Source organism: Schistocerca cancellata, chromosome 3 (genome assembly GCF_023864275.1).
Source record: "Schistocerca cancellata isolate TAMUIC-IGC-003103 chromosome 3, iqSchCanc2.1, whole genome shotgun sequence".
Taxonomy (NCBI): domain Eukaryota; kingdom Metazoa; phylum Arthropoda; class Insecta; order Orthoptera; family Acrididae; genus Schistocerca; species Schistocerca cancellata.
The window spans coordinates 922,707,498-922,729,580 of NC_064628.1; the positions used below are offsets into that span (position 1 = coordinate 922,707,498).

General features: G+C 43.0%; 1 protein-coding gene across 1 annotated transcript in view; it reads right to left on the bottom strand.

Annotated features, from left to right (window-relative positions):
* The window catches only part of LOC126175999 (uncharacterized), an 86,939-nt gene extending 71,772 nt beyond the window's left edge, over positions 1 to 15,167 (bottom strand). The window contains exons 1-2 of the mRNA XM_049923113.1: positions 13,470 to 15,167; positions 12,094 to 13,382 (exon numbers count right to left, since the gene is read on the bottom strand). Of these exons, the coding sequence (XP_049779070.1) occupies positions 12,094 to 13,382; positions 13,470 to 14,828 (2,648 nt within the window). The 5' untranslated portion in view covers positions 14,829 to 15,167. The remainder of the gene's footprint in view (positions 1 to 12,093; positions 13,383 to 13,469) is intronic.
* Between the last annotated feature and the right edge of the window lie 6,916 nt (positions 15,168 to 22,083).

Genomic DNA, 22,083 nt, shown 5'->3' on the forward strand with positions numbered 1-22,083 from the left:
GAAATGTTCGTCTTTTGAAGCAAACCAATCAGGCACCCAATTTTCAACTTCTTCGTAGGAATCGAAGTGTTCCTCAGCCAATGAAGGTCCCACTGATGAAAACTAATGGTAGTTGGAAGGGGTCAAGACTGGTGAATACCCGCACATGGGGTAACAGCTCCCAGCCAAGTGTTTTGATTGTATCCTGAACCAGTTTTGCTTTGTGTGCATGTGCATTGTCGTGTAAAAAAATTATTTTGCCATGTCTTCTGGCCCATTCTGGTCTTTTTTCCATCAATGCATAGTTCAAATTGATCATTTGTTGTCTGTAGCGGTTAGTATTCACAGTTTCACCTGGTTTTAGAAGCTCATGATACACCACACCTTTCTGATCCCACCAAATACAGAGCACTGTCTTCTTGCCGAATCAATCTGGTTTTGCAGTCGATGTTGATGGCTGTCCCGGATTAACCCATGATTTTTCCCGTTTAGGATTCTTAAAATAAATCCATTTTTCATCGCCAGTAACAATTCGATGCAAAATTGATTTGCTTTCATGTCTTTGAAGCAAAATTTGACAAATGGTTTTTCGGTTTTCCATCTGTCTTTCATTCAATTCATGTGGCACCCGTTTTCCACACTTTTGGATCTTTCCCAAAGCTTTCAAATGGTCAGAAATTGTTTGTTGTGCAACATTTAGCATTGCTGCCATTTACTTCTGACTGAAAGTATCATCTTCATCCAATATTGCTTGCAATTCGGCATCTTCGAACTCTTGGTGGTCTTCCACGTTCTTCATTTCTTACATCAAAATCATTATTTCTGAACCATTGAAACCATCTTTTGCATGTTGCTTCTGATAGAGCATGATCACCATATGCCTTGACAAGCATTCAATGCAACTCTGCAGCACTTTTTTTCAAATGAAAACAAAAAAATTATGCTTTCCACAAATCATCACTTTCTGGTACAAAATTCGACATAGTTAACACGATGAAAACATATGATGATGATTGTTCCATGACTTGATGTATACTAAATATCTTTGGCAGATGTCATACCAAACAAACAAAAAATGTTCCAAAATACTTGTTCAAAATTAACGCATGATGATGGATGGTTGGTTGGTTGGTTGGGGTTTAAGGGACCAAACAGCAAGGTCATCAGTCCCTTGTTTCAAATATGGTCCATTCCACTAATGTGACATCTCAAGAAAGTCAGAACAATAAAAGGGAAAAAGCTAAAAACGTAAAAGGGCAGTCATGTTGTGAATGGTAAAAACAAAATGAGGGAAGTCAGCAAGAGAAAGAACCCAACGCTATGCTGAAGCAGCAGAGGCAAGACCACCTGTGACTTAAAAGGTGCAACTGCTATTTGTAGAAGTACGTATAGGAAAAGGAGACTAACCAATCCTTTTTTTTTAAAAAAAAAAAAAAAAAAGGGGGTAAAAACAGAGTAAAAGGGGAAGAAAAGAGGATCTCGGTCAGGGAGGTGAATCAGGAATCTCCGAACACGGCGTACAGTGGGAGACACCCGAACACTCACCGCCCTGCCCCAACACCAGAGAGAGATTAAAAACCTTAAAACTGAGAATAAAAACCACTTTCTCGGAGGAAACCGAGAACCAGAGAGACCATCCGGGAATCGTCAGCCAACATCAAAGGTAAAGTGTGGGGGAGTCTGTACTTAGGACGCAGAGCCAAAAGAAGGGGGCATTCAATCAAAATGTGGGCTACTGACTGGAAGGCTCCACAATCACAAAGTGGGGGTGGCTCATCACGCAAAAGAAAACCATGGGTCAGCCTGGTATGGCCAACGCGGAGATGACACAGTGTGGTAGAGTCCTTTCGGGAGAGGCAAAAGGAAGAACGCCACGGGTCTGGTGTCACCTTAATCGCACGAAGTTTATTAGACAGGGGAGTAGCCTCCCAAGAACTGGCGCATGACTGTGCAAAGTGGGATTTGATATGAAGCCGTAAATCTGCTGCAGGAGGGGTTACAGAAAACGGGGGAGTAAGTGACTGCTCCCCCAGCCAAACGATCAGCGAGCTCATTACCCGGGATACCCACATGGCCAGGGACACAAAGGAAGTCAATGGAAAAAGTAGCACGGTGAATATCAGCGAGATGGTCATGGATGGCAGAGACCAAGGGATGGCGCGAAAAACACAGGTCAATAGCAAGAAGGCCACTCATCGAGTCCGTACATAACAAAACGCGGTTGTGTTGGGACTGTTTAATAAAGGTAAGGGCCTGGGAAATTGCCATCAATTCGGCAGTAAACACCCCACATGTTGATGGCAGCAGATGATTTTCCGTTCCAACAGAGGACATGAAGGCATACCCCACATGATCAGCAGACTTAGAGCCATCAGTGTAAAAAAACAACAGCATCAGAAACTCCCATAAAATTTGGCGGAAAAAGGAACGGAACGCCCCCGGGGGGATGGAATCTTTCGGACCTCGGCGGAGATCCATCCGAATTCGAGGTCGAGGAACTAACCAGGGGGGGGGGGGGGGGGGGGGGGGGGGGGGGGGGGGGGGGAGCGAGGAAGACAGGACAAAGAAGGAAGCTGAAAATCACGGCAAAGAGACGCAAGGCGGAGCCCAACCGGTAAACCCGCCCGTGGGCGGGAGTCGTGTGGGCGACATCCATGGTCTGGGAACAGGATAGAATAGGAAGGATGAGTGGGAGAGGAACAGATAGCGAGTGCATAAGACACCAGAAGCTGGGACCGCCGAACGGAAAGGGGGAGGATCCCAGCTTCAACCAGGAGGCTATCAACAGGGCTAGTAGGGAAGGCACCGGTGGCCAAACGGATACCACGATGGTGGACTGGATCCAACACGTGCAGTGTGGAAGGAGCAGCCGAACCATAAACTTGACAACCATAGTCCAAGAGAGACAGAACTAAAGCACGATAAAGACTGAGAAGCGAAGGACATTGAGTTTACGGAAACATCCTACTTTCAGGAGTCTGATATGGGGCAGCCAAGTGAGCTTGTTGTCAAAAGAAGACCCAGGAAACGAAACTGTGGGACCACAGGCAATCGTGCATCGAGATAGAGCTCTGGATCAGGGTGGATCATAGTACGGCGACAGAAGTGGACCACCCGCGATTTTGAAGGAGAGAATTGAAATCCGTGTGAGAGGATCCATGCAGAGGCACGCCGTATAGCTCTCTGGAGCAGCCGTTCTGCAGATGCCATCGAGATGGAACTAACCCAAATGCAGAAATCATCCACATACAGGGCAGGGGCGACCAAGGGACCGACAGAGGCCACAAGTCCATCGATAGCAGTGAGGAAAAGAAGGACACTCAAGACAGAACCCTGTGGGATGCCCGTCTCCTGGGTCCGTGGAGAACTAAAAACAGTACCAACTCGAACTCTGAATGACCGATGGAACAGGAACTGGCAGATAAAAATCAGGAGTGGGCCCCGAAGACCCCACTGATGAAGGGTAAGAAAGATGTGATGGCGCCAGGCCGTGTCATAGGCCTTCTGAAGGTCAAAAAACACTGCAACCAAATGGTGGCGCTGGGAAAAAGCCTGCCGAACTGCGGATTCCAAGCGAAGTAAGTGATCGATTGGAGACCGTCTCTCTCTCTCTCTCTCTCTCTCTCTCTCTCTCTCTCTCTCTCTCTCGAAAGCCACACTGGTAAGGGGACAATAGATCCCGAGATTCGAGGACCCAATTGAGCCGATGGGCTACCATCCATTCAAATAAGTTACAAACAACATTGGTCAAACTAATTGGCCAATAGCTGTCAACAGATAGGGGTTCTTACCAGGCTTAAGGACAGGAACCACAATACTATCCCTCCACTGAGAAAGGAAGTCACCCTGGAGCCAGATATGGTTAAACACCCGAAGAAGATGTTGCCGTTGTGGAGCACTGAGATGTTGAAGCAGTTGGTTATGAATGGAATCTGGGCCAGGGGCCATATCATGAGAAGAACATAGAGCAGAAAGAAATTCCCATTCAGTAAAATGTTCGTTATAAGATGCTGACTCACAAGAGGTGAAACATAAGGTGGAAGCTTCAGCCCGCTGTTTCTGGTGAAGGAAAGCAGCTGGATAGGAGGCTGATGCTGATGCCACTGCAAAATGGGTCGCAAGATGTTCTGCAAGAACTAATGGGTCCGTACAAAGGCCATCTGGGAGGTGAAGGCCTGGGAGGGTGGACTGCCGATGTAGCCCATACCCATGACAGAGGGACAGTAGAACCAAGGGAAGAAACGAATCGTTCCCAACATATCCGCTTGCTCTATTTTATTAAATAACAGGCTTTAGCGCGGAGGCGTTTAAAGGTAGTAAGGCTGGCTATGGATGGGTGCCTCAAAGTGTTGCAAAGCTCGACAGCGATCACAGATGGCAATGGCAATGGCCGTACTCCACCATGGGACTTGCCGGCGACAAAATGGCCCAGATGAGCGCGGGACAGCAAGGCTAGCAGCGCGAACAATCGCGTCAGACATGTCACATAGGACGTCATCAATACAACCCGACAAAGAGGGAGAAAACACGACCTGTGCAGTGTATAGAGGCCAATCGGTACGTTGGAAAGACCAACGAGGTAACATGTCCACCGGGGAGCAGGAAGGGAGCGAGATAATCAACAGGAAATGGTCACTATCACAAAGGTCGTCGTGTGGCGACCAGTGTAATGAAGGGAGGAGAGAGGGAGAAGAAAGAGAAAGATGAATGGCAGAAAAGGTACCATGACCGGCACTGAAATGAGTAGGGGAGCCATCATTAAGAATGCACAAGTCGTGGTCTGCAATAAATTGGTCTATAAGAAGACCTCGTCTAGACGGAAAGGCACTGCCCCACAAGGGATGATGAGCATTAAAATCCCCAAGGAGGAGGAAGGGAGGAGGAAGTTGCTGAAGAAGGGCAGTTAAGGCAGCAGGTGTAAGAGTCCTGTCAGGAGGGAGATAAAGATTGCAAACTGTGACCGCAGAGTCTAAGTGGACCCTAACAGCAACCGCTTCCAATGTAGTTTGAAGAGGAATCCACGTGCTAGCAATGTCTGTACGGACCAACGTACAAACGCCACCAGAAACCCGCAGGGGTCCGACCCGATTTCGACAGAAAACACGGAACCGACGGAGGGTCGGTGAGTGAGCATCAGTAAAATGAGATTCCTGGAGAACCACACAAGCTGCAGAGTAGGACGAAAGAAGGGATTTCAATTCCGAAAGGTCACGATAGTATCCATTACAATTCCATTGGAAAACCACAGAACGATGATTTAAATGGGGGCTGAACACACTAAAGCCAGTCATACTGCTGGGTCCCCACCCGTCACCGACAAGGAGGGGGCGACATCCATGAACGACAGGTCAGAATCCGGTTGTGAAGTCGGGGAAGGGACCTCCGGTGAAAGCAGAGGATCTTTGTCCCGGGACTTATGTTTCTTCTTATTTTCAGGCTGAGATCGAGGAGGGCTGTGTGGCATAAAGGAGCCAGCTGCAGCAAGATCAGGAACAGAAAGAGACCGGACGATCTGGGGGCCGACAGACCGCGGCTCTCGCGGTCTGTCGCGCGGCAGCAGACCTTTGGCCTGGAAGGTGCCGGGAAGGGGCATCCCGGGAGAGGCGCCCTTGACCGGCAGACGCCGAAGGTGTGGGACACTTCTCCAGCTGGGGAGGGGGAGCAGCGCCCAGAGGAGAAGGTGTGGGAGCTGCAGGGGTGGGGGGGGGGGGGGGGGAAGGAGAGGGGTCTGGGATGAGGGTAAGGAAGGGGGAGGAAGGGATGAAGATGTAACCAAGGCGTAACTAGATGTCATGGACACAGGGTAAAGACATGTACATTTCTTACGGGCCTCTGTGGAGGTTAAACGATCGAGGGACTTATACTCCTGTATCTTCTTTTCCTTCTTATATACTGGGCAATCTGGTGAATGTGGAGAATGACTACCATGACAATTTACACACACAGGAGGGGGAACACAGGGACTCCCCTCATGGAGTGGACGTCCACAGTCACCACAGAGAGGGGCCTGTGAACAGCGGGAAGACATGTGTCCAAAACGCAAGCACTTAAAACACCTCATAGGAGGTGGGATGTACGGCTTCACATCACATCGATAAACCATAATCTTAACTTTCTCAATGAGGGTATCCCCTTCAAAGGCCAGGATAAAGGCACCAGTATCAATGTGATGGTCTTTAGGACCCTTCTGAACACGCCGAACAAAGTGAACACCCCGCCGTCCGAGATTGTCCCGAAGTTCCTCACCAGTTTGAAGGATGAGGTCCCTGTGAAAAATCACACCTCGTACCATATTTGGAGACTGGTGGGGGGTAATGGACACAGGAATTGTACCAAGATGGGTACAGGCACAAAGGGCCGCAGATTGGGCAGCTGAAGCAGTTTTGATCAGCAACGAACCCGACCGCATCTTGCTCAGGGAGTCCACTTCGCCAAACTTGTCTTCAATGTTTTCCACAAAGAATAAAGGTTTGGTATTTGTGAAAGTATCCCCATCAGTCCTGGTGCAAACCAGATAACGGGGGAAAGGTTTCGCCCCTAGCCGACGGGCCTGACCCTCTTCCCAGGGGGTAGCCATGGAAGGGAAGGCCGAAGGGGCAAGAGAAGCAGCACTTTAAGAATCAGTTCAATGCAGAGAGACGGCCGCAGAAGAACGGCCAGAGTTCTGGACCAGTATGCGTTTCATGTGCATAGCGTCCGCCCTGATACCACCCACTCCGATCAGGGGCTCTCTCACGGGTGCCACCCAACCACAGCAAGGGCCGTTTGGCACGGCGGCCATTGCCTGGAGCTCCGATGCTCCAGGATGACGAGCAACCACTCCAAGGCATGCATGAGGAGGTCACAACTCAGGTATCAGAAGTGTGATCCCTGTGTGTTCAGGGGGCTCAACCAAAGGGGTACATAGCAACCCTACCACACGGGCTGGCTACCGTGCTGGCTATGCACCCTAGCATCAGACAACGAAGTGAAAGAAGAGGTGGAATGTACTAGGAGGGCGCACGTCGGAGACACTAGGTAAGGTGCTCTTCCCCAAATGGCTCACACTACGGAGGAGAAATTTTGTAATGGAGGTCAAACCCCAGATGGGGACCAAGGAATGCCAAAAGGAGGAGATGATTATGCAACAAAGCAGAATTGTAAAACCGACAGAACTAGGAGGATACGCGCCAACATAAGCAAGGACACCAAGAGAGGGAGAGGAGAGGGGGACGGGAAAGGAGCAAGGAGGGGAAAGGAGGGGAAGGGGAAGGGAATGCAGCCCTGGAGAGAAAGAAGGCTGCAATAGCTCGGGGCCCCGTGCTCGCCACGAACGTATCCACAAAAGAGTTGTGGACCCCCTGGGGGAAACACATGATGATGAGGCAATGAATAATCAACATGTTAAAGCGACTATTCCGGCAGTCATTGAGGGAACAGGGTGCAACCCACTGGAGATTGTGGCACACGTTGGAACAAATTATGCTAGTTGTCTGGGCTCTGAGGTCATTCTTGGGTCATTATGGCGACTGGCAGAGAAGGTTGAAAAGACCAGCCTTGCGTATGGAGCTTTAACAAAGCTCACAATTTGCAGCATTTTCCACAGAACTGATTGTGGCCCTTTGGTTCTGAGTCCAGTGCAAGGACTGAACCAGAGACTTCGAAGGTTCTGTGACAAGCTAGGCTGTGACTTCTTGTGTTTGCGCAATAGGGTCGACAACTGTAGGGTCCCAGTAAATAGGTTGGGTGTGCACTACACATCAGAGGTTGCTTCTCAGGTAGCTGACTGTGTGTAGGGTGCACACAAAGGTATTTTAGATTAGGCGACTCTCCATCCAATCCAGATAACGACAGCTGAAGGAAACTCAGAAGTATCAGTGTACAATCAAAAGAAATTCCTTCCGCAGGTGAAAGTATTAAAATCCTAATGGGAAGCTGCAAAAGCATTCGCAACAACGTGCACGAGTTTGAAGCACTCACGAAAACCAGTGAAGCTCACATAATACTAGGTACACAAAGCTGACTGAAACCTGAAATTGATAGCAGTGAGGAAAGGACAGGCACGTGGGAAATGGACGTGGTGCATTTGTCACAGTAGATAAGAAACTCAAATCCACCGAGACAGAAACTGAAGCTGCAAGTGGAACTGTTTGGGCAAGACTCAGTATCAGGGGTGGGCATAAAATGATAAACAATTCTATCGCCCACCAGACTCATCTGTTGTAACCGAAAACTCACTCCTATGCAAGTTCCCCAATCATATTGTAATCGTAAGTGGAGACTTTTAAACATCCAACAATTAACTGGAAAAATCAGTTTTGTTAGTGGTGGGTGTGATAAGCCATCCTGTGAAACTTTACTAAATGCCTTCTGTGAAAACTACCAATAAGAGGTAGTTAGAAAACTCACTTATTATGGAAATATACTGGATCTAATGGCAACAAACAGGTCTGATATCTCTGAGGATGTCCACATCGAATCAGATATCAATGACCATAATGTGGTTGTGGTAACAATGATTACCAAAGTACAAAGGACAATGAAAACAAGCAGAAAGTTATATATGTTCAGTAAACTAGAGAAAAAAAACCAGTAGTGTCATATCTCAATGAGGAACTTGGCACTTTGAGCATAGGGCAGGAGCATGTAGACGAACTCTGGCTCAAGTTTAAAAGAATTGTTGACAATGCATTGTATAGATACGTACCCCGTAGAACAGTTCATAATGGGAGGGTACCTCCATGGTATACAGTCACTTTAAAGAAACTTCTACGGAAACAGATTGCTGCATAACAGGTGTAAAACAAAGTTTAGGGCTATAGATAAGGAGATGCTGAATGGAACATGTTTGGCTGTCAAGAAAGCAATGCATGCCATCTTCAATACTACCACAACAAAATAGTATTAAATGACATTTTACAAAATCCAAAGAAATTCTAGTCATATGTGAAGGCTGTTAACAGCACCAAAGTAGCCCCTAGTGAATGAGACAGGAACTGAAATTGGGGGTAACAAAGCAAATGCCATTTTCAAATTTTCCTTTACAACAGAAAACCTGTGAGAATGGCCCTCAAAATGCAGGAGAACTGCCCCAATTTAATCCTCGTACTGCTGAAGTGATGAATGAAATAAGTATGTGTGTCAGTGGTGTTGAGAAATAGCTGAAATCGTTAAAATTGAACAAAATTCCAGGCCCCGATGGAGCCCGTCAGATTCTATACTGAATTTGCGTCCCAGTTAGTCACTCTTCTAACTATAGTTTATCACAGATCCCTCAAACAAAAAACTGCGCCAAGTTCTTGAAAAAAGGCCCAGGTTGCACCCATCTACAAGAACGGTAGTAGAAGTGATCCACAACACTACTATCCAACATCCTTGACATATATTTATTGTAGAATCTTACACTGAAGAGCCAATGAAACTGATACACCTCCCTACTATCATGCAGGGCCCCCCACAAGCATGCAGAAGTGCAGCAAAACGACAGAGCATGGACTCTACTAATGTCTGAAGTTGTGCTGGAGGGAACTGATACCATGAATATTACACGGCTGCCCATAAATCCCTAAGAGTATGACGAGGTGGAGATTTCTTCTGAAAAGGACTTTGCAAGGCATACCACTTATGCTTCATAACATTTTGGGGAGTTTGGTGGCCAGTGAAAGTGTTTGAACTCAGAAAAGTGTTCCTGGATCCACTCTGTAGCAATTCTGGACCTGTGGGGTGTTGCATTGTCCTGCTGGAATTGCCCAAGTCTGTCGGAATGCACAATGGACTTGAATAGACGCAGATGATCAGACAGGAAGCTTATGTATGTGTCATCTATCAAGAGTCGTATCTAGACGTATCAGGGGTCCCATATCACTCAAACTGCACACACACCACACCATTACAGAGCCTCCACCAGCTTGAACAGTCCCCTGCTGACATGCAGGATCCATGGATTCATGAGGTTGTCTCCATGCCCATACTCATCTATCTGCTTGATACAAGTTGAAACAAGACTCGTCCGACCGTGGAACATGTTTCCAGTCATCAACAGTCCAATGTTGGTACTGATGGGTCCAGTTGAGGAATAAAGCTGCGTCGTGCAGTCATCAAGGGTACACCAGTGGGCCTTCAGCTCCGAAAGCCCATGATTCACACGATGACACTTGTTGATAGTCCAGCATTGAAATCTCCAGTAATTTGCAGAAGAGATGTACTTTTGTCACACTGAACGATTCTCTTCAATCGTTGTTGGTCCCATGCTTCCAGGATCTATTTCCAGCCACAGCAATGTTGGAGATTTGATGTTTTACCGAATTCCTGATATACGTGGTGTACTTGTGAAATGGTCATATGGGAAATCCCCACTTCATCGCTACCTCGGAGATGCGGTGTCCCATCGCTCGTGCGCTGCCGACTATAACACCACATTCAAACTCCCTTAAATCTTGATAATCCACCACTGTAACAGCAGTAACCAATCTAACAACTGCACCCGACATTTGTTGTCTTATATAGGTGTTGCTGACCACAGTGCCGTATTCTGCCTGTTTACATGTCTCTGTATTTGAATATACATGCCTATACCAGTTTCTTTGGCACTTCATCGTAGAACATATTCTCATTTCAAACATTATAAGGTATCTTGAACAGAGTGACCACCTCAATGCCAACCAGCATGGGTTTCGAAAACATAAATCATGTGAAACCGAACTCACGCTTTTCTCACATGACATACTAAAAGCCTTGTATCACGGCACCCAGGTAGATGAAGTGTTTATGGAGTACAGAAAAGCATTTGATTCAATACCTCATCTATGCTTATTGTCAAAAGTATGATAATATGGGGTATCGAGAGAAATCTGTGACTGGATTGAGGATTTTTTGGTAGGAAAGACACAGTATGTTACCTCGGATGGAGGGTCACTGTCAGACGAAGTAACTTCAGATGTGTCCCAGAGAAGTGTGCTGGGACCCTTGTTGTTCATGTTGTACATTAATGACCTTGCAGACAATATTAGCAGTAAAATCGGGCTTTTTGCAGATGATGCACTTACCTATAATGAACTACTATCCGAGAGAAGCTGCATAAATATTGAGTCAGATCTGATAAGATTTCAAAGTGGTGCAGAGATTTACAAATTGCTCTAAACGTTCAGAAATGTAAAATTGTGCACTTCTCAAAATGAAAAAATGTAGCACCATATGACTATAATGTCAACGAGTTTACTGTTGGATTCGGCTGACTCATACAAATACCTGGGTGTGACACTTGTACAGATATGAAATGGAATGATCACATAGGTTCACTTTTGTCTAAAGCATGTGGTAGACATTGGTTTATTGGTAGAATACTTGGAAAGTGCAATCAGTCTACAAAAGAGATTGCTTACAAATCACTCTTGCAATCCACCCTAGAATATTGGCCAAGTGTGTGGGACCTGTACCAGAGAAGACTAACAGGGGATATTGAACGCATACAGAGAAGGGCAGCACAAATGGTCACAAGTTTGTATAATCCTTGAGACAGTGTCCGAGAGGTACTGAAAGAACTGCACTGGAATACTCGAAGACAGACATAAACCATCCCGAGAAAGCCTATTAAAGTTTCAACAACAAGCTTTAAATGATTACTCTAGGGGTATATTACAACCCCCCTATGTATTGCTCACATAGGAATCATGACTTAAGATTTGAATAATTACTGCACTCATAAAGGAATTAAAACAATCATTCTTCCCACGCTCCATACATGAATGGAACAAGAAGAAACTCTAATAACTGATACAACAGAATGTGCCCTCTGCCATGCACCTCATGGTGGTTTGCAGACTATATAGATGTAAACATGTGGGCATTTAGATTTATGGTATGCCTGAACAACAGGTGCAGGCAATAAAAGTGCATAAATTACAATGAAGGCTGGAAGTTTTGAAAGTACTACAGATAACACAAATTAAACTGCCAATTTTTTTTTAAATAACTAAATGCAAGTGATGCTCTTCAACAGTTTTGAGCACTTCTTAAAATTTTACAGATCATTTAGACAATGAAGCAATTTCAGGTTGCAGATAAAATTGTGGCATACACTTACTAAAGGAAATTACACCTGTAACATTTCTTTTTTTAAGCAAATTCTCTGCTCACCTTTCCTTAAGAAGATTATTCTCCAGCTGCATCAGCTGAACATTGCTTCCCTTGTTGGGTTCTGTATTGGAATTTGATCCTTTTCCACACGACTGGTCCGAAGTACTTGAGGTTTCTGCAACACTTTTGTGTTTAACACACTCAGAATTCAAGAGACTGCCCGCATTAAATTTTCTCTGCTCCACAGAATTTTTACGCATAGGACTAGAAACTTGTGTAGCTATGTTACCCATTTGTTTTTTGCTTTCTACCGTGCTTTTCCTTATATAATCTTTTAACTTTGCACGAACAGCAGCTTCCAACTGTCTTGCTTCCAGTACAGTTCTGTTAAGTGCACTTTTATCATCCTTACGCATTGGTTGATTTGCTTGAGAGGAAGTGCTCTCTAGCACATCCTTTGGCACTTTCTGCATCATTGGTTGTTGCTTAGCTGGAACTGCTGATGTGGATGCTGAGACACTGAAGATCTCAGGAGAAGATTTATCAGTCCCTTTCTGCACACCACTTAAAGTTTTAGCAGCACTACTTAAAAGTCCTTTGTTTCCACCATTGTGAGAATTTTTGCTTTCTATTAAATTCTTAGATGACTTCAGGAGATTACCTGCAGAAGGTAATTCAACATTCTTATTTTTCAATGTAACTGAGCTATGTTGCACATCTAGAATTTTAGACTTGATGGAAAAGGTGCGCTCCATTTTTATGCTTTTAGGGCTATAGTTCATTGGAGGCTTTACAACTGGGGAAATGCTATTACTCCTGAGATCTGACTGCTCTATTACAGGAAGACCAGTACCTGTTCTCAAATTAGCATTTTGTGCATTGACTTTTATTCCTGAAGCTTCTACAATTCTAGTGCCACTGTCATTAATTTTTACATTTAATGAAAAATTTCTAAATTTATCAGCAATATTACGGTTAGGTGAACCTATTCTAGTGATTTCATTTGACGCAGTTCCTGCAACAGCCTTGATATTAGTTACACTTTGGCTTGTCTTCATTAATTTAGTATTCACCTGCTTTGAGACTGTACCTATTGTGCCGTGACCTTGGGTTACCACAACTGGAGAAACCTTTGACATCATTACACTTTTGCCTCCAGGAGCAACATTCTTTCGTATTAATTTGTGAGTTGATTTCTTCACAGTCATAGTTTCCCCTTTTACTTCAGTACTGGAAACCTGGAGTGAAGGCTTTGCAATAGTAGTTTGGAGTTGCCTTTGCTTCAAAGCTAACTGCTCCTTCAAACGTCTATATTCTTCTTGTCGTGATGATGGAAGAAATCTAACAGCCTGTGAATAAAAAACACAACAAAAAAGATTTAGTGCAATTTCAAGGAAAAAATACTGTTTATCAAAGCCATTTTAAATTTTACTTACCAAAGGAGTTGCAGTCAATGGGCTGTCCCTTATGGTAACAGTCCTGTCTTTTCGTTGCAAACCTGGCACCACAGAATTATCTGCCACTGTATGAATTTGTATTGGAGTGCTTGCTGTTGCAACACATTTCACTTCTCCCATTCCACGTGCCTCTGCCTCTGATCTAGCCTGCTTCAGCAGTATGTCAAGACTCTCTTCAAATTCTTTAGCGGCAGGAACTACTTCAGTACCCAACGTACTACAAGCAAGTGGCCCCTCAACATGCAACAAGGCAGTGGGTTCTGAGTTTTGACTATCTTCCTTGTAGCCGGAAACAGGAAATATCTCTGAGGACTGAGCAGAGTTCTGTAATTTACTGTTTGCATGTTCACTAATATGAACAACCCTGTGTTCTCCACTGCTCACAGTTTGTTTACCTCCATCATCTTCACCACTGTCTGTGTCCTCATCGAGGCGTATAACAAATCGTTCCACAGCTTTTCCTCCATCAAAAGGGATTATCTTTCTCTTGGTACTATTGCCCTTGCTTTCTGTCATTGCAACAGTTACTTGCAATGAACCATTATTGGTTTGAGATCTCCGAACTGGTTTTCTGTAACTTACAAGCTCTTTCTGCTTTTTAAATCTATCTGAAGATCCTTGTTCCTGTCTATGACTGAGAGAGCTATATTTTCTCCTAGTAAATGCCGGTTTCAGACTGCGCTTGAAGGCCCCTCTTGTCCTCAGCGTAGAATTATGTACAGACTTAGCCACACTCTTCTCACGCTTCACAGGTGGTAACTTTTTTGGAATTACTATTGCACTTTGTCTCGAAACAGGCTTCTGTGACTGGCTTTCACTGCCAATTTCTTTATGCTTTGCTGCTCTAGACTTCTCGCATATACTTTCCAATAATTTAGTACGTAAAAGCTCTTCATTTTCATCTATACTGTCAACATGTCCCACCTCATCAAGCACTGTTAGGCAAATCTTCTCAGGATACTCTGGTTCTGGGGAGGAAGTGGGGCCTACTTCATCCAAAACTATCATGGATGATAAATCCATTGGATCACCTTCACTTGAGTTATCTGATCTGACATCATTTAATCCAGTCTCCTCATCATGGTCCGCATCTGGCTTGGTGTGCACATCCACTTCAGTCACTTCCATCGTACAAAAAGGACGTTTCTGGAAGTTTACACTATCTGGCATCTCATTGTTTCCACCAACATCTACTCCTTGCTCTGCAATGTGAGGAGAAACTGGACCATCCTTCCGAGGATTTTCATCACCTATTTTCTCACTGACTTCCAGAACCATTGTCACTGGAGTCAGGTTACAGGAATTTGCAGGTGAATGGCAGTTACTTTTGTCAGGCATATCTGGACCTTCAACAGAAACATTTTTCAGATTGATTTCACAATCGCTGCTTTCAAGATTGGATTCCCTTACACTCAAAGTACTCGAGTTCTCTTGATTCAAAACACTATGTAAAACAGGATTACACTCACGTTTTTCTGATGTGGAGGCATCCACTGTTTCCCGTGAAGCATCTCTGACATAATCGTCTTCCACCTGAAAATCGGTCAATACATCAGCACTTGAATTGGTTGATTCTTCACCTGGAGGTGGTGGTGGAGGAGGAACTGCAGTAGGTGGAGGAGGTGGTGGAGGTGGGGGTGGCAATGTTGGGGGTAGAGGAGGAATTGATGGTGGTGGTGGAGGGGGTGGAGGTGGGGGTGGTGGGGGTAAAGATAAAAGAGCACCTTCAGAGAAAGAAGTTGGGTATAAGGCAGCACCTCCAATACTGTAATGCCCTTGTTCTGGGAATCTGTAGCCAGGGAATTGTTGTGACCATTGCAATTGATTCAAATGAACAGCTTGTTCATTTTGAAGCATTAGCATGTCTGGGGCATCCTCCAGTGTCACAGACTCACAAACTGCAGGGGCAGGGCATACTGCCAAGTATCCCGTTCCTGGTGCTGTTAAACAGCTTCCATTAGATACAGGAGCTTCTGTGACACTATTTTTGCAGGTGACAAGCATATTTCTTTCACTTTTCCCTTCATCATCACTGTTGGATACATCCATATCAACAAGGGCTGTAGTTTCATCTGGCTCCTGCACTTTCTTCATGGTGCCTGAATTGAAATCAGGAGGTGGGTCTGGTGGAAGAGGAGGCAAATCTGACAAAATTTGGTGAGACAATTCTGAATGTTTGTTTGGCAATGTTTCAGGATAAAGTTCTGGTGAATTTAATGGACTTAATAGATCTGGAGACTTACTGTTTGGTGAAGTAGTTTTTCTCTGTTTAATTCTCAAGCCATGCTGCTTTCTAGCCATATGTTTCTTTAAGTAAGCAGATCTCAGGGCCTCTAATCTCAACTGCAGGACTTCATCTTCTTCTCTTTTCGATCTGTCTTCTACACAACGCTGATCCTTACTTTTGCTGGAATGCAATGCTTCTAATCTTAATAGTATCAGATCTTCATCTTCAGGTAATAGATCCTGTGAAGCATTAACTGCATCTGTTGTGTCATGCTGTTCACTTCTTTGCTGTTGCTGCTGTTCACTCTCTTCCTGTTCCGCATTTTCTTCCACATGCAAGTGTCGTTCATTCTGCACACTATCTTTTTCATGAGAGCTCCCTATCACTCCATCATTGTCATTGGCTTTTGAAACTACTTGAAGTGTAGTCACTTCTTGGTGTAAGTTCTGGTTCCCCTCCACATATTTATTCTGGTGAGCAGCCATTTCTCCCTGCACACATTCAACTTGATGTGAACACACTTCCTCTTGTAAAGTTTCTTTCTGACACACGTTCCCTTGCTCTGACAAGCCCTCTTCCTGATGTGGACTACCCTCTTCCTCCACAAGTGTTTCCAATTGTAGCTGTCTCGCTTCCTGTACATTCCCTCCATTATCTTCAGAATTCGTACAATTCTGGCTGTTCTCGTGTGCAATGCCCCCTTGCATCAAACTGTCACATAATGGCAACTCTTCACATCTTTCCTGACTGGATACAACTCTATTCAGTTCTTGGGTTTTATCAGCATCATTAATAGATACTTGTGCCTCTTGAACCTCATCATCACTGTCATCCAAAGTGATGACTTCAGGTACTTTCTTTTCTACCTCAATTATTTCAATTTCTGGTGATTCGCGATTTGCTGAGGAACTTCCTTCACCAGTGCATTCCTGAGCATCAACATTCTCTTTAGATACTTTTTCAATTCCCTCTTCAGACTCTACACCTGGACTGTTGACATTGGTGGATCTTCCTCCATGAGCAACATCAATACTGTACTTCGCAGCAATCATTGCAAATATCCGCTTACTCAGTGCACTTTCCACACAAGATTCTGCTCCAAGGTTCCCACTTCCAGTGGAATTACATGTGTTAATTTCTGATGTAGTCTGCAAATTTTTTGGCTTGTCTGACATCACGTGCTTCTTCGAATGAGTTTTCTTGGATTTCTTGTCACCATGTTCTTTACTTTTTTTACTATCAACAGTACTACTTTTTCGCCACATGTCTTCTTGATCTGATACAGGATCTGAAGTTGTCTGGCATTTCGAGTCAGCTAACTGATGTACAGAGTGTCTATGCTTTTTCCGCGATGGCCATCTTCTTGCTACCTCAGTTCTTGCATGATGCCTGTTTTCCTTTTCTTGGGCATTACCTGGAAATTAGGAAAGATGTTCTTGCAAAAGATATGACAACTAGTTCTTAAACAACAAAATGCCGAGACACACTTTTGATATGTACATACAAAAAGAATTAGCTAAGCAGAAAACAAATTAAAATCTCTTGATATACAGGTTTTTAACAAGTAGAATTTCTATGTAAACGTATGACATGAGCATTTTAGAGCAAGGAGAAAAAGATTAGCAGTCTGTCAAAAATATAATTAGAGAAAGCACAAGGTGTGTTTAGCCGAAACCAATCAAATGTTTACCAGCATTATCCACACACATAGAACTCTCAACAGATAATGGGCCAAGTTCAGGATACAACTATTAAAAAAAAGAATTATGTTCAACAAAGGTACCAATGAAATATTTGGTTAATGTGTGAAACTATGGATATTTGGCTTTTGTAATCAAAAATGTGAAAAATGTGATACAATGACAAGCAAAGTAAATAAAGAGATAGAAAATGGTCACAACCTACATGGAACTGATATTGTGAGTAGTAATGGATGAACTGGTTCATTATCATTAGCAGAATTACCAGAAAAATAATCTGCTATGATTATGGCCACTGAACATTCAGGAATTCCTATTACAACAGATGCAATTAAAAGGAAGCTTCTCGACATGGAAGTGCCTTTGGAGTGAGTAGTTTGTAACATAAACAAAAGTATTTTCACCGAAATGGGTCTTCTGCGTCATCATTTAGAAATAACACATTTTAAAAGTGCCTCAAACAGTGAGATTAATGACATTGTACAAAACAGAACCTCAGATACCTTCATTGCAGGGATTTTATCCAGGTCTTTTGATAGAAGTGTATGGTATGTTGATTTGGACACTAGTGTGCGTCCCACAGCAAATCAAAATTGGTTGAAGAATATAGTAAATGATGTTAGCGAGCATAAAAATGTGGCGGCGAATTAAATTCCAGTGCTGATTTAACAAAAGTTGTAGGAAAGACTTGCTATTATATCACAGTGAAAAATGAGGTTTGTTGTCCAACTGAAAGCAAATGTGTTGTCTGAGGAGGCTGACTGAACAAGGAAACTCAGTTGAATTTCTTAGTGATCATATTAATATTTTTAACAAGAATCTACAATCAGCTGCAACTGCAGGTTTTATTAATGGTGTTTATAAGCTGAACACTGAAAAAGTAATTTGTTTGGAATGGTTCCTGCATCTTGTTGGCATACAAAACTGATCACTCAGTTGGAATCAAAGACTAGGTTATTTAAATGCACAGAATCTTACAAAAATGAAAGATGGTGTTGCTGCTGGAATGGTGTGTGAAGATGTTAACATCAGTATTAGTATGCAGAACTGTGTGGTATGTACTGAAGGCAAGCGAACAAAAGTGCCTTTTCCACACAAAGGAAAAACAGCTCCACTAAGTTATGCATGCAAATCTCTGTGGACCAACGGAAGTTATGTCATTAGGCAGTGCAAATTATTTTCTCATTTTGAAGATGATTGCAGCTGAATGGGATTTGTGTGTTCCTTGAAGACAAAAGATGGCACTTGTGAAAACTTCAATAACTTCAGAAAGTGGGTGAAAACCACCCGGAAAGGAAAATTAAAATAGTGAGGAGAGATAATGACGAAGAATTATGCCGTGTGAGTCTTTCCACTGAGTTGAAAAGTATCGGATTGTACATCAACAGACTAACAGTTATACACCAGAACAAAATGGTGCAGCAGAGAGGTTGAACAGAACTCTGGCAACAAAAGCAGAATGCATACTATTTATGGTCAAATTGATAAAATGTTTTGTTGTAGAGCCTGTTAATAGTGCAGTATATTTGTGCAAGAGGCCTGTAGATTCAAGATTAGGGAATAATATTTTATTCCTTATGAACTGTGGACAGGAAAGGAACTAAACATTAGGCATCTCAGGATAACTGGAGGCAAGGTCATGTTGCAGAGAGCAAAATAAGAAAAAGGTAAAAAATTATCTTAGTGGAATACAGCAATATCAAAAAAGGCTATAGGATTTATGATCCTGAAGCAAATAATGTAACGATAAGCAGAGATGTGACGACTGGAAAACAGAAATGAAGAAAACTGAAATACAGAAACATGAAGGAATCACGAGTTCAGTGGGGTAAGATGAGGAAATGATGCTTCAGAAGAAAGTGAGTCAGAGGAAGAAACTGATCAAATACTTGTTCCACAAGAAGATGAAGTGAAGAAGATTACAAGATCAAAAAGGCAGTTCAAATGAAACAAGAGATATATTATGAGATTTATTTTTGTGCTATCTTAGCCAGTTGATACCACAAAGGGGGTAATCACTCCGCGAATACAGGTTGCCACTAAGAGATTCCACTGTTCCTGTCAGCAACCAGTGACATCGGCTGTTGCCACCCAACCGCTGTCCACACGAGTGCTTCACCCCCTGAGCTAGGCACTGTAGATCACCTGGATAAGAGGCCACACGATTGCAGCTCTAGTCAGTTCTTGGCTAGTTGTCAGTGCAGTTGCAACTTCCGCTATGAAAGTGGCACATTCTTTTGATTTCTGCCTCAGAACCCAATCACCATCTTGCCAGGGCAAGACTATTTTTGGCGATAAGAATATGTAATCAAAGAGTAAATGATGTTCTGAGCTGCTTGGGTTACAAACAGTATAGACTAGAACCTTGCTTGTTTTTGAAACATAGAATAAAGGTTTCTTTACTATCATAGCTTTTTATGTTACTGATTCTTTTACTTTATCAACTGACATGTGAGACTGAATTCTTGAAACATAAGTTTGGAATCCAAAGTAAAGAATTTAAGAATAGCTAAAAACTGCTTAGAGATGGAAATAAAATATGACAAGATTAATGAAATGTTGTCTTTAAGTCACGAGAAGAACAATGAGCAGCTGGAAAGACTCAATATGACAGATCGTGAAACTGTAGAAGCTCCTACTGAAACTAAATCAGATTTTCTAAGGAAAAGAAAATAAGGTTGATAATGTTCCTTATCAAGCCCTAACAGGTAGTTTAATGTATGTCTCTATTTATAAGACCAGATATTTCTTTCAGTGTGAGCTATTTTAGTCAGTTTCTAATTCATAACTTTAACAAGTGTTGGCAATGTGCTAAGAGAATTCTGAGATATTTGAAGAAGACTGAGGATTACTGTCTGTAGTTTACAAACCGAGATTTAGTACTAGTGGTTTTGCATATGCAGTTTAAGCAAATTGTTCCTTGGACAGAATAACATATCCTGGTTTTATTTTTAGGTTGCATGGTTCTGTAGTTTCGTGGCAAAGTGCTAAGCAGAAGACTGTTGCCCTTTCTAGCAAAGGTGCTGAGTACCTGGTTCTTTCTGATACTTGTCGTGATGTCATTTATTTAAGAAATTCATTACATGAACTGATAGGTTATGGCAAGTGACAATTTATTTCGTGATAATCAGACTCCATTAAACTTATCTCTGGAACTTCAAATCATAAAATACTGAAGTATATTGATATTAGACATCACTAATTAAAGGAAGTTCTGTCTAACAAAGTTGTAAGGACAGTGTACTTACAAAGAAGTGCTATGCCAGCAGACATAATGACAAAAGGATTAAGAAAAAAATTTATGAATTTAAGAACTGTATCAGTCATGCTGTTTTTAAGAAAATCATTTTAATGTCTTGAAGTGGGGATGTTGAGTTTAGTATAAAGCACTCAAACGAAAATGTGGAATGTTGTGAGCCACACTCTTTGCCTGTCTTTGCTTTTATGTACCTGCGTCTTTGCTCGCTCACAGGATGTGCCTACTTCACTGTCTACTTGCCAGTGTGTATCTACTATTGTGTCAAGTCTTGCCGTGTACCACCTGACGTTTAATAAAGTGTACAGTAGTATGTTTACCGGTGATCTCAATACAAGTAGTTTACCATCAGTATCCATGTGTGTAGAATTCAACAATCTGGCTATATATGAGGAAGGAACTATTCTGTCATTCATCTAAGCGAATGCAAGTACCTTAATCACACCACTACTTCACTTAGTTCTTTAAGAGATAATGCAGAAGGAAATTACTGCAGTGAAACGACTTGTAAGGCTCTGATCAGATAACATGTTGGCTGTCAATTTTGCCTGTGGTTTGTAACCAATTAATGCAGTCAAGTACGTTAAATTTTTTCCCCATTCAAATCACTTCCCAGGTAGATTTAAACTCAAACTCAAGACATTTGTCTTTTTCTGGGAAGTCTTCCACCAACTGAACTAACCAAGCACAACTCACGCCTTGGCTTTACACGCTTTAGTTCTGCCAATACCCCATCTCCCACCTTTCAAATTTCCTGGCACAGGTAAACCTTTCAAATTTCCTGGCACAGGTAAACCTGGGAGGACAGGTTGAGTCGTCCTTGGGTAACTGAGTTTTAAGTCGCCCTTGGGCAATTCAGTTGGTAGAGTACTTGCCCGCAAATGGCAAAGGTACTAAGTTCAAGTCTTGATGAAGCACCCAATTTTAATCTGCCAGAAAGGTTTCATGTTCCATCAATTTCAATAAAAAAATAATAACCTAAGAATCTCTTAGTGCAGCTTCACATGAAACTGACCAATTTCCCTTCTTGGGTGAAAACCAGACAAGATACAAATAAAAAATTCCAGCTAATGGGTCCTTGTGACTTGATTGTCTAGATCATGGTGTGTTGATACACAAGACACAGGAAGCAGGGGAAAACCACACAGTTGGTCTCATTCTTATTTATGTAGTAAGACTTAGAAATTTTACAACATAATAGGCAATAAATTTAAGGTATGAATGCCACACCAAAACTTTTGTGGAGGGGGAAGGGGGCTGGTAAAGGGAGGAAATTTCTTGCGGGTATTGTACCAGTATAAATCATACACTGAACTGCAGTAATAAAATATACTGCTTCTGCTATGTATCAAGCAACAAATACACAGAAAATTCTGCAGGAGGCCGCCACCACCACAGGTACAACCATTT